This window comes from Chroicocephalus ridibundus, chromosome 2 (genome assembly GCF_963924245.1).
Source record: "Chroicocephalus ridibundus chromosome 2, bChrRid1.1, whole genome shotgun sequence".
NCBI lineage: Eukaryota > Metazoa > Chordata > Aves > Charadriiformes > Laridae > Chroicocephalus > Chroicocephalus ridibundus.
In genome coordinates this window covers 45748359-45764674 of record NC_086285.1, presented here as the reverse complement: position 1 = coordinate 45764674, position 16316 = coordinate 45748359, and the positions used below count along the sequence as shown (strand labels likewise).

The following is a 16316-nucleotide window of genomic DNA, read 5'->3' as shown; positions in this document are numbered from 1 at the left end:
AAGTGATGCAGCACACATGCCAAAGTTATAAGGAGGAGAGCTCTAGGTAAAGCACCAAAAGCCAAGGAGCCTGAGGGGTTATAGGCTGAGGGTAAACTCTGCCCTGGCAGCAGGCTCCCTTCCCACCCAAGTGGTTCTTCTGAAAAACCCAAGCCTTTTCCTGCAGTTCTGTTTATATTACACCATCCCCAATATACACAAGCAACTAAATTATATTTACTTAGCCAACTTCCACACCTTTTCCCCTTTCTCTTTCCACAGATTTGGATCACAGCTTTCTTCTGCCCAGTACTTTCTTCCCTAGAATGACAATAGTGCAGATACAATAAAGAGGTGTTACCAGTCTTTGTTCAAATACTCTTTGTTGAGTATTTCAGCTAGTTACCTCCCACTCAGAAGTTCCTGTTTTCCCACTGAGGGGGGCAGGGAAAGCCATAAGCCTCTATAGTTATATGGCGGCTCTTTGTTTTAAAAGTCTGTGTGAAGTCAGAGATATTTAGTATGTTTTCCCCCCAAAGCACGATGTTACTAGTTTCAAATCAAAGAGGGAAAACTCTTTGGAGAACTAAAAAAAAAATAAAATAAAAATTTGTTGACAAAAGTAGTATTTTGCAGGTATCCCTTTCTTCAAGCTACCAACTAACCAACTATTGCTGTATCAAAATGCACAAATCCACACACACTGAGAACTCAGCCCACTATCATGAACTGCACACAAACACAGAAGCACGTAATGTAATTTCCTACCGCTGACAATACTACAGGTCTTAACAAATAAAACCAAGAAAGCAGAAAGACATTAGGCCACTGGAAGACATCATTAGCCAGGAGCTTTGCTAGTCAACACAAAGGGAAAAGGAAGAACACAGCATGCACAGAGATTTGCCTTTGATACAGGAGAAAGCATATATCATATGATAATCCAGCGATAAGGCAGGAAAGCTATGGGACACACTCATTTGTTGGTCTGAGGAAGCATGTTTAGATTGACATTTATGATGTTGAGCTGTTTTGACACCTAGGATTTAGTAGTATCATGAGGTTACAGGGATGTGGATGTAACAAAATAACCAATCCTTCATCAGGAAATAAGGTATCTCCTTGTACTGTTCAATTTGTGACTACAGGGAGCTTTAAAGAAATATGTAAATTAGACATTTGGGTTATAAAAGGGCATGTCCAAACCATAGATCTGCATAGCTTCCTGTTTAATCATCTATCAGTTGCTCTGTTCAAACCAAAGAAACTGCACATATGCAACAGGTAAACAAACTGGTAGCATGGCAGTGCTCTATAGGAATTTGGGAGGGAATCTTGGTAACAAGTGGGTTAACTAACTGTGCCTTACATTTTCCCAAAGTCAGTTTTAGCACAGAGGTTAATTAGGCTCCTCCTAATCTCAATCTAATTTGACAGCAGGTACTTCGTACAGGGGTATTGGAGAGGAAAGGTTTTAAGGGAGGTGGTCTCTTTTATTAGACTAATCCATGGAGTTGGCAAAAGAAACAAGTGGGGAAAGTTCCTGGGCATACACTTTTCTTCGGTGCTGAACGGAAGGAACAACAGAGCCGCCCCTTTACCAAATGCTAACAAGTAGATAGGAAATGACTGTCGGAAAGGAGCTGCTGGTCTTTAAGAGCCCGACAAACAATATAAGCGCTGATTAGCATGTACAGCCTTCACAGTAGGTAGGCTTTCAAGTTCTTTTCATTTCATGTGCGGATATGTCGGAATGACTGAAGTCAATGGGAAATCTGCAACAGGTTTTAACAGCATCAAGAACTGATTCATTATAATCTTCTCTTCACAACAATATTGTTTGTGTACATTAGATCTTAATCTGATTTCGTTCCCATCAATTTGTTTTGACTCTATTTGCACCTCTTCCTAGGGTCATCTTCTTGTCTGTGTACATTGCCTACATAATCTTTCAGAAACACCAACCACCACAAGTCAAAATTAAGCATTCTTTTGAAATGCACTTCACCTTTTTTTTAAAAAATAAGACCTAAATTGAAGAGGCATTTTGAAATAAAGTTCATGTTTTTTACGTGAAAATTACTTCAGACATAATTTGGAGTCAGTTGGTTTGGGGTTTTTTTGGTTTTTTCCTGAGGCTAGCATTCTACTGTTCAGCTTAACAAGAAAGTGAAAATTAGATGTAACCAAGCTTAGAGAATCCCATCTTATTTATTGCTGTGTAGTCAGTTTAATTTTAACTTGACCTAGGTAAAACACTTTCTAAGAGACCCCATCTCACCTTTAACACATTATCTTGACTTGCTTACTTCAGGCAAACATTTGCTAGATAGTTCTCTGTTACTGCATAAAGAGCATGTCAACTTCTTTGTACAAGTGTCTGGTAATGTTTCATGACTGCAAAGTCTAGAAAGAAATCCCAAGCTTGAACAAAATGTTTGGAAACCTTATTCTCCTGGCTAAGATTCCTACCCTTTTGCTGATAAGATAAACATTGAAAATTCTTTAAATATACCGAACGGAACAATGAATATGTAATTAGTAACATAAAAAGTCGTTTATCATTATTCCACTCTTGGTAAATCTCATCATTCAATTATAGTTCTGTAGGCCTGTGTCATATGTTCAAAACTGGTTTTATACAACTTCAGATGGAGGTCATAATTCAAACAGAAAACACACCACAAGAGAAGCCATCTCTTCAAGTAAGTCATTACTTTCTTCTTGCACCCTGCCTTTTAAAGTTAAGTCCAAGTAATGCAAGAATCTACTCAAAAGAATAAAATAAGGATTGTGGATTTCCAAAATTAGACAGACAGCTGTCATTGGGAAACTACTGTTTCTGTCCAGTACAATTTTACTTGGCATCCAGACTCTGCCATTAGCCAAATTCCTGTGCATTAGGAGATGGAAAAAAGAACACTAATAATGTATTCGTTTGTACTGTGCTATATCTTAGTAACACCACCGGGAAGGAGAAATATTTTCATCTTGGAGGTCAACTGTCAATCCACAACAGCAAATAACTGTTGTAACTGTATTGCACAGTCCAATGAACATGGCTTATGCACACAGCAAGGCTTCGAAATATCAATCAGAAATCCTGCTTTTCCATGCATCCCAAATTTATTATACTGAAGAACTTTTCAGCCTTTTTCTAAAAATCTTTCATTGAGATCATCACAAGATTGTGGTAGGTCTGACAAAACCCAGGTTTGTGCAGCCTGCTCTATGCCTATGACTCGGCCAAAAGCATTAAAAGAAAGCACCTTCCGCAATGCAAGAACAAAATATGTCACCATATTCACCAATAACCTCCTAAATCACTGTATCATTATCAGTGATTCTAATACTGTTCTAAAATACTACATAATTTTTCATAGTTTTCTCCACCTACACTTTTATGAAACCACTAAAGATGGATGTCTCATATCGAGCAGAGCCTGGTCCTTCAGTGGCCTCACACCTCTCCCAATACCCTAACTGTAAGAATTTGGCAAAATGGGAGCTGCATCTTCTATATTGATTACCTGTGTCAAGTTTGAAGAAGAGCAGACTGGATGAAGATCATGCAAAGCAGGCCTTCAGCAAGTTGCCCTGAGCTGCTGGGCAAGAAGGCTTGAAGGAATGAAGGGACAAAAAACCCAAACCAAAACAAAAAAAAAAAACCCAACCATAACTGAAAGAGTTGGAAAAATAACACTTGGGACAGGGGCAGAAGAATGGACAAGAGAGACAGGCACAAACACATGTTGAAATACTTTCAGTTAAGTACGCAACACCGCCGGAATAAATTCTTCACACATCTGAATTCTACCATTAGTTAAGTATACATTATGGTATAGTCTGTAATTACATGACTACATACTTTCCCCCTTCTCCACAACACCTGTTGCATGCAGCAACAGAAGGGAGAGCCTTCTTCAGAAATAACGCCTTCCACTATTTTGCTTTCTCCTTTTTTACTTCTGTGGCCTGCAGACTTGTTCCCTGCGTGCAACTCAAAGCTTTGTATCTGCTTGGGCTCTTTAAAAGTACTTTGCTACCTGAATTATCTCACACTTCATTAGTAAACTATTAAACGCACCTCTGTGAGATAAATAAGTATTTTACAGACAGTGCTCTTTTTTTCCCCACAGCACTTAATATGGCACTGCATTTTGCCTCTTCAGAACATAGTTCCTACTGACTTCAGCTACAACTGTGAACAATCATTTATTTTGCGTCTCAGAGCCGAAATTGGGGATCCAGAAAACAAGAAGGAAAGCGAGTACACTGAAATGTAAGGCTTACTTGCCTTACCTAGTATCCCATAGGAATACTGTGGTGCAAGCAGAAGATAAAAATCAAATTTTCCAAGGAAGCAATTAGCCAGGAGGCCATCCTTCTCTTTGAATAATCCTTTTCCTTACTCATGACATGCCTTCCTCCAATGCAGTATGCACAATATCCCAGTCATTCCCAGAAAAACTCTCCTGCGCGGTGACTGTGACAGAAGTTTCTTGATAAAAATAACATGATCATGTAAGTTTTGACTAGATTCCAGTGTCTGCATACAATCCAGAGGCAAATCAACATTGCCACTGTGAACACCAGTTCTTGTGCTTCTTAATTTCCAAAGCCTTCGGCTATAACAGTTTTTTTAATCGTTTTGTATGCACCTATCTATACATACACCAGCTCTTTGAAACAGCATATGATGTTACTGGTAGCAAAGTACACCATGGTTTAGAAATTAAACTAAAACCAAATCAATGCAGATGCTGTCATTTCTGGGTGGTTTTTTTCAGCCTCTAAGGACTGAACAAAACTACCCTCCCCAGCACATATCACAGTTGTGCTCAGAGCCTGTAGAGGACAACTGTGCATTTGTTTATGCTTTACAATCTACAGCAGTAGTAACAGGCATCCAAGCACAGAGTCACCCTCTCCTCACCTGATCCTTGTCAGAGTCTGCCCTACAGCATCTGTCTCCAGTTGGAGACAACCAAGGCTGACTTTATCAGTTGAAGTGTCACTTTAAAGACACATTGCAGAGGCTTTCCTTCTGTTGGAGGTGGGGTTTTTTTTGCCTGTTCCCTTGTCCCCCAATGCTTAATTCCTGCCTGCAACACTCTCCATATCTCCATTTAAGTTTCTCCTATGGTTCCTCATACTTCTCTCAAAGCTGCTGGCCACGTTTGGCTACTACCTGCTGCAGGAGCTCCAGCTTTGGCAATAGCGCTACTGTTGAACAAAGAGAGCAAATGCTGCTAAAATACATATTAAAGGGACTCTTTCATGTAATACATACACATTTCACTATACACACATACAAAGGAAAAAAAAAGAAGAAAAAAAAAAAAAAGGACCGTATTAGTAGCTGTAAAGTTTCCAGGCTCAATACATGGATTCTGTGTGAAACTGTGTCACCTTGAATATATTTAAATACAGGCCTGGACACAGCAGTCACACTTGAAGCTGATGACACAAACCAGTCTTATTTTCAGGCATGAACCAGAGGTTCTTGACAGGTTTCTTCTCAAGTTGTACACATCAGGCCATCAGCTAAACACAAACAGCAATTACCTAAGTATGGTCGCAGAGGCTGCTTTCCTCACATGGCCTCCTTCCAGCCCTACGCAGGATTTTTCAATGTATTTATTTTTTGTAACTAGATTATGATATATCCAAAGACTGACAACATCCGGCTCATTATTACCATGCTCACTTCACCTCAGTTCTAAATCTGATTTTAGTGCATCTCATTGCACCAGGAACATTGTGGCTGCCCAGAACAAACTGCTGGGACAGCATCCCCCTAATGATACCAATTTGTTTTGCTTTGAAGATTTTTGTCTCAGCAAACCTGTGGTTGCATCAGCGTCATCTGCGCACCCATACCTTGGAAAACAAAGAGTGTAAACACTCGATATTGTGCTCTAACTTGGCAAAAATGCAGTCACGCCCAGGACTGATTCAAGTCTGTGTCACGAAGTCATCTGGTAAAGCCTGAACCCAGTACTAGTGAATGTGGAACCAAGACCCAGGCCTCTTTCAGGTCACTAACTTAAGCTTAACCCAAAGCCTTCCTCAGACCAGATCCAGCTCCCACTGAAAGCAGTGACTTGATTCTTTCCTTGCTCAGTCCCTCCTTCACTGGAATTTTACCAGTCTTACAGGGGAGCTGCTCCTTTCAGAGGCAGGTGAAATCAGTGCCAGCAGCTTCCACAGGAACTGGCTCAGGCCACGTGAACAGAACTACTTTGACAAAGGTCTGATGGATGCTAAAAATCTATTTGCTATTTGACCCCAGAAAAAGAGGGCTTGGTCCCCTCTGCAACGACACACTTTCTACTGCTTTTGTGGCATTGAAACAGGAACAAGAGCAGAAGTATCACACTGTTCCAATATGTACTTTATCCAAAGGAAAAACTAGGCTAAAAAATAAATACATACATATAAAAGAGAACAAAGCTGATAGTCAAGTATGTCTTTAAAGCATTCTTCTCATGAAGAGGTAATGACACTTCATACGTATTCCACCTTAACCTTGAGGTATTGAAAATATTTTGCATTTTTGACCTTCTGTAAAATATCTGCATTCAATTTGAGAGGCATTTTCACCTACATACCACATCAGTTCTAATACTGTTTCTATCTGCACTTGGCACACACTCCTGACAACAGTTTCCAAAGCTCCTGTTTTCTTGCATCCCCCAAACAGTTCTCTCTTCCCAAGGAAACACCCTGATCTTGCCCAGGAAATCAAAGATCTTTAAGGAAACAGAACTTTAAACAATGATATGATCCTAGAGGAAGATGGAAATCATAGATGTGTGTATCCACTACACTAAGGACAGTTACACTAAGGGTTAGCAGCGGAACAGCAGCACCTAAAAGAAAAGAGAACTGAAACCTGACTTCAGTGAGAGTTTTCTCTGATCAAGAGCAAAGGAGAGCGTGTAGATTTTATATTTTATGTTGTCTTATGCATGGACAGGAAGATGAAGCTACTGGATGATATGACTGATTAGTACAGGATACTTCTTTTTCATTCAGGAATTCAAAGTGAATCATTTTAAGACCGTGCTTACGCATATCTCCTCTAGGCAAAGCACTCGTTCAACGTATCAGAAGGTGCCTCAGTGTTGTCAACTACATGCCAGCAGAGACACTGCGACTGGAATAAAAATTGCATTATAAGAAGAAAACAAAAAGAAAAAAAAATATCTCTACTGTTCCTGATAGAAGAGAAAGTCTTGCTGTTACGCAGGTGAGGAAAGCGGCTTTATGGAGTTCCCTCTGTGTTTCTGAGGGCTATTCCAAGAACTGGGGGTGCAGGAGGAACACGGGATCTATACACAAAACTCTGACGCACAGTCAGAGAGGGCACAAGACTAAAGATAAACGCAAGGAGAGCTTTAAAAAAAAATTTAGTATAATTTTTATCTTTTAGCTTTTTCACAGTAGATGATCCCACTGTATTACTTTTGTTTTTCTTCACATTTATATGATTTTATCGCTAACTTAATTCAAAAGTTGAGTATCTGTAGAAGATTTTGATGCATCTCTTAGGAAGAGAAGGGGGGAAAATCCTATTGAACAAACATTTGGACATGTCCAGTTGTCCCGGTTTGAGGTAAAACAGAAGCAACTTTCTGTTCAGTAATTTTATTTGTTAGCTAGGCCTCTTCTAACTCTCTGAAATTAACAGCATTTGTGTCTAAAGCGGTTTGTTCAGAGTGACAAGACAGTTTGTGCCAAGGAATGGTACGCAGAGAAGCTCTTGATTATACTTATTGCTATAACAACCAAGGTCAGCTAATTTCTTTATTTGCCCTATTAGAGGGTCGGAAGCAGAAAAGCATAGGGGGGTCCCACATGCAGGGAGAAGTGGACAGGACAAGTGACCCCAAAATTGACCGACAGAGGTATTCCATCCCATCTTCCCCATGCTCAGTATAAAAGCTGAGGGATCGAAGGGTCAAGGCTCTTCTTTCAGTGGCCGACGTCCAAGGAGGACCCTGTCTGTTCATCTGCCTTTGATCCCAGTCGGTGTGTTCCTGACTCCAACTCTGGAACCCAGTTCCCACCCGCCACTGCGTCTAGCCTGGGCCTTCCCCAGTGCCTGCCGGTGACATCATCCTGGGAGCTTAATATGGTTTTGTATCTACTGTATCTATTTCATTATTTGCCTTTTTATTTTATTATTAATATTTCATTAAAGTAGTTTAGTTTCTTCTAAACTCATAGTAAATCTCTCTTTATCTCTCCTCCTCCTCCACTCCCTGCACGAGAGGTTGGGGGGGAGCATCTGTCGCTGGCCATTGGCCGATTTGGCCAAAACCACGACACCAGTTGTTCTGGTTTTGGTAACCTCGATATCTTAAATCTGACATAACTTTCAATATTTAATATTCTGAGGCTCACCACTGTACAACAAAATTTCTTTTCCAAATTAAGCCTTCAAAGGTCTTAGATTTGAAGAATAATGAAACAGTGATCAAAATTATTTTTATTATACAGAAATGTAAATTCAAACCACAATTTTATCTGGTGCCGATAATGTAAATAACCTCCTATCAGCCTTCTATTTGAAGTATTTATCTTATTCTGGGCATTTCACTCAAAGAATAATCTGTGTAAAACAGCATGAAGAAATGCAACTGTAATTACAATTTACTAAAATTTACACCATCATAAGATCTCACTTGCAGCACCAGCGTAACAACCTTCCAAACCTTTCCAAGCTATGTAGTATTTGTTTTTATTAAAGATAAATAGACATCACAAGCCTTAAAATTAGTAGGGCAACTTTTACAAGAAACTGTATCTAGCAACACGCTGGTGTGATGCAACAATCTGGAGGAATCAATGTCATCATGCTAGAAAGTAAATATTTTTGTAACTACATCCATAGCAACCACAAAACTCTCCACTTCTCCAAAGTGATCCATAATGCTTGACTCGAGAAGCTGATTTAAAGCTCTGAGAAGGTATCGCCAGTCATCATTTATCTTGGCCATAAAACTCCCAGGAAGACAAATATCTTTCTGGGCCATCATTATACAGAAAAGGAACACACAGAAGACATTGCTGGAAAATGCTATATTTGCTTATTTTGAAACTATAAATCCTGCGGTGGGGGGAGTTTACATCCTACAGAAGATAATTGATACTGATTCCTATAGTGTATTTTACTGCAGCATCAACTCAGGTGACCGACATCTGAATTAAAGACTTTATGTAACACCGCTTACATCTTATATATTATTCTTCACCAACAGATCTCAGTGCGCCTTACAAAGATTTGTATCCATATTCCATGAATGGAAAAGTCATTCAGAGAAGTGAGAGAGATGCAGATAAATTCATTGTCAGTGGTCACTGGCCAACGAAGGCCAGGGAATCCAAGCCTCTGAAGTCAGAAGCCCCTGCCCTATTCAGCAAGCATCATTACTTCTGTATATAAGAAATTTGGACAAGCTTCCACACATCAAAGCTGTTTTATGCCAGTTTCCAAAGGCCCCTCTCAGAAATCCTGTGGCATTTTCTATTGCTCTTTGCACTGAAATAAACTGACCCCAGTTCTTTCCCAGTGAGTGGCAGGAAACCTTGCATGCTCTCTGGTCACAGGGGCAGATGTAGAAGGCAATGGAAATCTGTCAGCACCGGGTAATTTAGCCTACACTTCAGGCTGCAGTTCTCTGTTCATTCATACTAGGGCGTGTGCAGTGCTCGACCAAACGGCATTACAAAATTAACCTGAACCAGGTTTGGGTACATGACTCCATTACTGCTGAACATGCACAGTCAACCTCATCCCAGACTTATACCGGCTTTAAAGCAGCTAGGTAAAGGACAGGTAATACCCAATCCATCATAAAACATGTCTTTATAAAGCTAACTCATTTTGAACAAATTGGAAACAGCAGACTGAGTTAATAGCAGACCAGTGTTTTGTGGCATTGCAAAGAATCTCTTAGCAGGAGCCGTTAAGCTGAATTTACTGTGCCATTAAACCACAGCCTCAGTGCAGAAGTAGGCTGGTTACCAGCACACATGGAAATCCACGCAGCAGTTAATTCATCTTCACAGCACCCAAATTAGGGAGGCAGGAGCAAAACGCAATCAAGATCCTTCATTTAAGGCACTGGAAGATTTAATTTATGTGGTAACTTTGTGCTTTTCCATTCTCTTTGGTTGAAGAATAACACAGATTTGCGCTTTGCCTATACAGAGAAGAGAGCTCCAGTTTCAGAGTGAGAAGCCACAGACTTGCACTCCTCTTGCACATCGCTGACTGACAGGGGCAATAATCAAATATTTATGCAGCCCCACAGTGCAAACCCTCAGAACATTCAGCGCTGTTGTTTAAACACCCCTAGCTTAGCTTTCACATAGTATACTAATGAACACAGGGTCTGGCAGATGAGTAGCTGCAGTGATAACAGAAATTACTAAAAACAGTCCTCTTCCCTGTCTGTCTCACAGGTGTCTCCACAGCAGGGGTAGCAGAATCAAAGGCATGCCCTTACCACAGCTGCTGCACTTCAGATCTTGGTGCTTAGACTGGAAATGACCTGCGAGGCTGCAAAGTCCTGAGACTGAAATACAGACACACGCAGGAGTTTTTCCCCACTTACAGGTTTGCAAATTCTTAGCAGAAGGATCGTGCTGTGAGCTGGGGCATCAGTACTGAGGGTCAGATATGTCCTGAAGAGCCAATCTGTGCAGGCAAGCCACAACTTTTAGATACACAGGATGATCAGAACAGGCAGGAACTGACTGATTTAGGGTACACAACTCCATTACTGCTGAATATGCCAGCCAATTTTGAAATAGAGATCTTGTGTAAAGCTAGTCATGTTCTCTTAAAGCACATTTTCCCTCAGAAAAAAAAAAACAAACAACCAACATACTGAACTGGTGGAAAAGATTTGACCAAAAACCAATGCCAAAAGTATATATACACACATAAAGTCACTTATTTGATTTTAATAACTGGTTTTATTTCAGTTCCATACCAAGGTATTCAGTTGTTTGTCTTTTCCTTTAATTTCACAGAAGAACAGCTACTGCTTTAAAATAAGTGGCGTTAAGAACCAGAAGTACTTCCTCAAAGGCAATATCTAACAATACTCTACTTCTGTAAGATCTGCGTTATTGTTTTTAACTTTATATTAAAAAACTGTCCCCTATTCTCTCAAACACATCATCACAAAACAGTCTAAGTTCATCTGCGTTAGAGACTTCTGTCAGCTCCTTTGAAGTGGGCAGGAACTGCACATCTTCACACTGTTGTTCACACACAATAAAAATACATACGTGTAAGCCTGTAGTACAGACACAACTCTACACCAGTCTACAAAGTCAGGTAGCATTGAGGTTCTTTCTGAAGCTGGTAAATGCATTCTCACATAAGTACTTATGAAACCTAAACTAAAGCTGGCTCTAAATGTCAACAGTAATGGACTCGAGTACCTCAAAATGGTGGCTGAAGAATCATCTCGTAATTATTTCAGGAGTCAGAAATGGCTGATAGGACACAAAGTCCACCTAAAAACCATCATCACTCTGCTCAGAAAGGAAAGCTACACAAATATTACTGTCGGTCAACACAAACTAGAAAGTACACTTTCAACAAAGTATAAGCGAGAGCCTGTCTGTGCCCTGTGGCCATGTAGCTCAATGTAAGCACAGCTGATGGGGTATTCTGCAGCCAGGCTGAATATGAGACATTCCAGCAGGGGTTGGGAAAAGCCTTGGGCATCCCTCTAATAATCTACAGTAGGATCACTCTTCAGATAAAGTACAAGAAAGTTCATAATTCTGTTCTAATTAGTAACTAAAAATAATGGAAAAGAAAGCAGCTTTTCTTTCAAAAGACTACTTTATTGACAGATCTACCACACCCCCAACAAGGAAGCATCCCCTGTATTTAACAACTGAAAGAAGCCTACAATCACCTACCTACTAAAGATTGCCAGAATTCCCAACAATGCCAGCATCCAAGGTACCAGCTGGTAGCAGGCTCTGACTTCACACCCTCACCACAGCTTGCCTGCACTGCAGCCATCCTCTCTCCGATGGCACTGATCCTGCCAGAGGTCCTACATTGCACGTCTGCCCAAAGCTTCACTTGGTTATTTTAACTTTGAAGCCAGCAAAAACAACAGTCATTCCACTGCTCTGGTGAAGCACAATGTTTTCAAGGCTTGAAAATGAATCTGGTCAAATAAGTTAATCCTTCCAGCATCATCAAAGCAAAAACATCACACAGGAAATTCAAAAAATTAGTTGGGGCAACGAGCTCTTTAAGTTCATTAACTATTAGTAGCATAGATGAGCAGACTTAAAGGAAATGTACTATTTTTTTTTTAAGCGGAGTTTACGTGTACCCATCGCTTAACACACTGAGCATACAGTCCTGCCAAGGGATCCCAACATTGTGTTGTTCACTGCCTACCACTGAGACAAGCGGCTAAATCCCAAACTGCCTGCCCTCTGTTTGCACCTGATAAAGTACCTGCAAAAAAAAAAAAAAATTGCTACCAAAAGCAAAAAAAGGTTCATATGCCACTCTTCACAGCTGTATCCTGTATCCAATCACTAAAAGCACAAGGAAACGGATTTTTATTGACCTACAGCATGGAGATAAGTTGCCTAATTAACTCTCACGTCACGGTTATCAGTGCGCTATAAAGTATGAAGTGCATACAACCAGTGCAGTTAAAGAAATGCCTCCAAAAATCAGTTACACTCTGCCAAAACTCTTTTTTTTTTTTTTTCCTGCTACGAGAGGCGATGATACACTGCGGGCGACCACATACTGTGTGTGCCCTATATTACTTTTGCATTTATCAATAGTTGTCGTGTGGTCGTGTCTGTGTCCCCCCCTCCGGCTTTCCAAGCCGCCCCTTCCCGCCGCTCCACCTGTCGCTCCGGACCCCACCAAGCCCCTTCCCGAGGCTTCCCAAACACTTCAGGTGAGGAACCGGGAGGGAAAAATCAGCCCAACCTCTAAACCGCAGCGGCAACTTTCCACAGAGGAGACCTGAAAACCTGCGGAGCGCCCTGGGCCCCCCTCACGCCTCCCCATCCCGGCCCCGGCTCCGGCTCCTTCAGGGCCGCCGCCCGCCCGGGGTCACTCACGATCTCGGTCACCATGAGGAGCCCGGGGAGAGTCCGCAGGAACTCCCTGTCGTAGGCGAGGGTGCTGGAGCTGGCCGACAGGTTGGCGGTGAAGGAGCTGCTGGTGGTGGTGACCGTGTGGGAGCGAGAGCGCGGCGGCGGCGGCTGCTGCTGCTGCTGCTCCTGAGGCGGCGGCGACGGCACCGGCGGCTCCATCGTCGGGCTGCCCCGGCGCCTGCCGGCCCGGCGGGGCGGAGGCAGGGGCGGCTGCCGCCTGAGGGGCGGCGGGAAAGGTGCCGGTGCCGCCGCTTTGTGTGGCTGCCCGCAGTCCCTCGCCTCAGCGCGGGAGGGGGGGAGGAGGGTGCTCGGCCCCGGGCGGAGAGGCGGGTCCGGCGGGGGAGCCGCCCGCCCCAGCCCTCCCGTGGGCTGCCCCCGAGGCGGGAGGGGGCCGCTGGGCACCGACTGATAGGGCTGGTGTCCTATCCCCGGGGACCGCAGCCCGGGGTTGGTGGTGCAGGGGATCCCCGGCCCTCGGGAAGGGTCCTCTGAGGGGGCAATGTGGGGCCCCTCTAAAACTGCTTCCTGACCTCCGGGACTTTTATACGCGCAGAGGCCTTGGGACCATGTCGGCGTCCAGCCAAGGAGTCGGGCCGAGACAGCCACGCTTTGGAAAAACACCCCACGGGAAGCCGTGAGCATGGTTTGGGGGGGGTCCGACCCCAGCCCCTGGCCATCGTCGTCCATCTGGGATGGCTCCCCTGTCTCCAAACATTGATGGGAGACCTGCTATCGCTGCGGGTTGTCGTCCCAGCTGGCTGCCATGGCTCCTCAGCATCGTGCTGTTGGGAGAGGGACCACTGCGAAGCACCGGGGGCAGGGAACAAGAGGCCAGGAGGTACCACAGACCTCTACTGAGCCGAAAACGGGGATTTAGCTAGCATCTTCTAAACAACCAAGAGTCTCCCTGGTGGGAAAGACTTTTTAAGAGCCATGAAAGTCACTGGAAATGGAAAGTATGAGGCCATTATTGGCCTACTACCTGACAGTGTCAAGCTGTTCCCTAGCCTGTATTTTTTAGTATTTCTCCAGTCTAGTCTTAATTGTCGCCTTTAAAAAAAAAATTAAAAAATCCTGTGCCATTTAAGAGCTTCTAAAGTGATCTTCCGTTCCACAAAAAGTATGGTGTTTCAACGAGCAAGCACGTTATAGCTTTTTTTCAAAGTTCAGGAATTCTCATTAGCAAAACATTTGCATGTGGCAGCTCAGTAAAAATGAAGTGTTTTCCATATGTCTGGTGGCTATTGTCCTCAAATTGTTTACTGCTGCTCTCCTGCTGGCTAACAAAGGATGGATTTTGCAGTATTACCTTTCAGCAAGGGATTCAATCAGCTGGGGAAGGAGGAGGAGGATGGCAGCATTTCTCTCAGAAATGTGGGAAACCTGAATTACCCAAAGGAACATGCTTCTCGTACATGATTGTGCCTCCACTCACAGGGTGTGTCACAACACGAGAGTTATTGGAGGGTTTGTCTTGGCTCAGGGCTCTGCGGAACCTCCGCACACTCGTAGGCACTGGTGACTTTTTGGTTTAAGATGGCAGAAAAATTGTGGCAGATTTTTGCAAACATGAGCTGTGTGTCATCAGAATGAGATGCCAGTCACTGAGCATGATATGATTTAGAGATACCCTTTTTTGTGAGGAAAAAAAGAAGAGACCATTAGCAAACCACACGCACAAACCATTTAACACAACATCTCGATCACAAACAAGGAATTTTACACTTTCTGTCAAAACCATATTTTTTTGTGGAGTTATTAGCATTTCTGTATTAGTTGCGTTCCTCTTTTATCCCTTTTTTTTCAATAAGAGCTGAGATTTTAAAGGAAAAGAGCACACCTGTGCACTGGTCCGTTTAAAGACCTGCTTCAACTGGCTTGCAAATAAAAAGTGCTTTATCTGATTGTTCAGCACTGCCAAGCTTCCTTCCAATGCCAGAGCCGCTTTGAGATGCCCCTGTTGCTGTTCGTGAGGATCCACTGTAACAGCATTGATTTTCTCCTCTGAAAGACTCTCGTCTTTTCAGTTTCCCACCTATAAGATCAGTAAGTAAAAGTGGGTAAGTGTGGGGCTAAAATTCATGCCAATAGCAAAATTAACACAAACTTCAAAACGGTTTGAGTCATTCACATCACTTTCCATTACACTGGATGTATTTTGCTCCCTAAAGTTCTGGAGGTCAGTGTTGTTTCTCTTTCCACCATCACACGAGACCAATAAATTTCATTGCTTTTGGTCTGCACATCTATCATTTGGGCATCCCAGGTCCTCTGAAAGAAAAAAAAAAAAGTAAAACAAAAACACAGGGAAACATTTCTTTTTTGTTTCAACTATATTAAATCTATTAATAGATTATTATTAGCGTAAGTTTTCAATGTCTGTTGTAGAGGTCTAGTACCATGACTAATTCAACAAGAACTGGACGGGTTCATTTCTGGGCAACTTCTCTGGACACTGGCTGCCACTTTGTCTTCCTTCATTAGCACATTTTTTTCTCCAGCAAACATATTTGAAGAATGAGTTTCACTAAAAAACGGGCAAGCACTCCAGAAAGATTTTCTGTATCACTGATATTCCAGGAAGCAAATTTCATTTTTTAACTAGACAGCATACTATTTTACATTTTGAATGTTAAGTGAGGCTCTAACTTTTTGTCTTGCATCCTTGCACTGAAGGCTAGAGCTGGAAAGCCTGCAGGGACCATCTGAGCTCAGACAGATTTTTTTACATGTAGATAGCATCAGAAGCAAAATAATTGAATGCTGCTGCTTGAACAATCAACCTTTTATTACAGAACTGCCAAGAGAGAAGAAGGTGGCCCATTTTCTGTATTTTAAATTAACCTTTCAAGGGAAGGATTGGTGAGGCTGTTAAACACCAGTCAAGATTGTTACCTCTGTAAGCTGCTGTGTCTCACTAAGAAGTAAACTGTTATTAGAAAAAAATATTTAATGTGGTGAAGTCTTTCAATGTAAACGTTTTAGTAAAAGCAAAATAGCTGATATAAGTATTATCATGTTTCTAAGTAAAGGGCTTACTTCTTGAACGTCCTGCTATCTAATTAACAGATTCTTCCGTTTAAGCTGGTTTGGTTCTCAAATCCTGAGGTATCAACATTTTTGAGCTTACTGACTGAGCTCTCTAGAGCGACCTTATTAGCAAC

At 42.2% G+C, this 16316-nt stretch overlaps 1 protein-coding gene across 1 annotated transcript in view; it reads right to left on the bottom strand.

Annotated features, from left to right (window-relative positions):
- The window catches only part of CMTM8 (CKLF like MARVEL transmembrane domain containing 8), a 36832-nt gene extending 23374 nt beyond the window's left edge, over positions 1-13458 (bottom strand). Inside the window, exon 1 of the mRNA XM_063325248.1 lies at positions 13117-13458. Coding sequence (XP_063181318.1) covers positions 13117-13311 — 195 coding nt within the window. The 5' untranslated portion in view covers positions 13312-13458. The remainder of the gene's footprint in view (positions 1-13116) is intronic.
- Positions 13459-16316: the final 2858 nt, after the last annotated feature.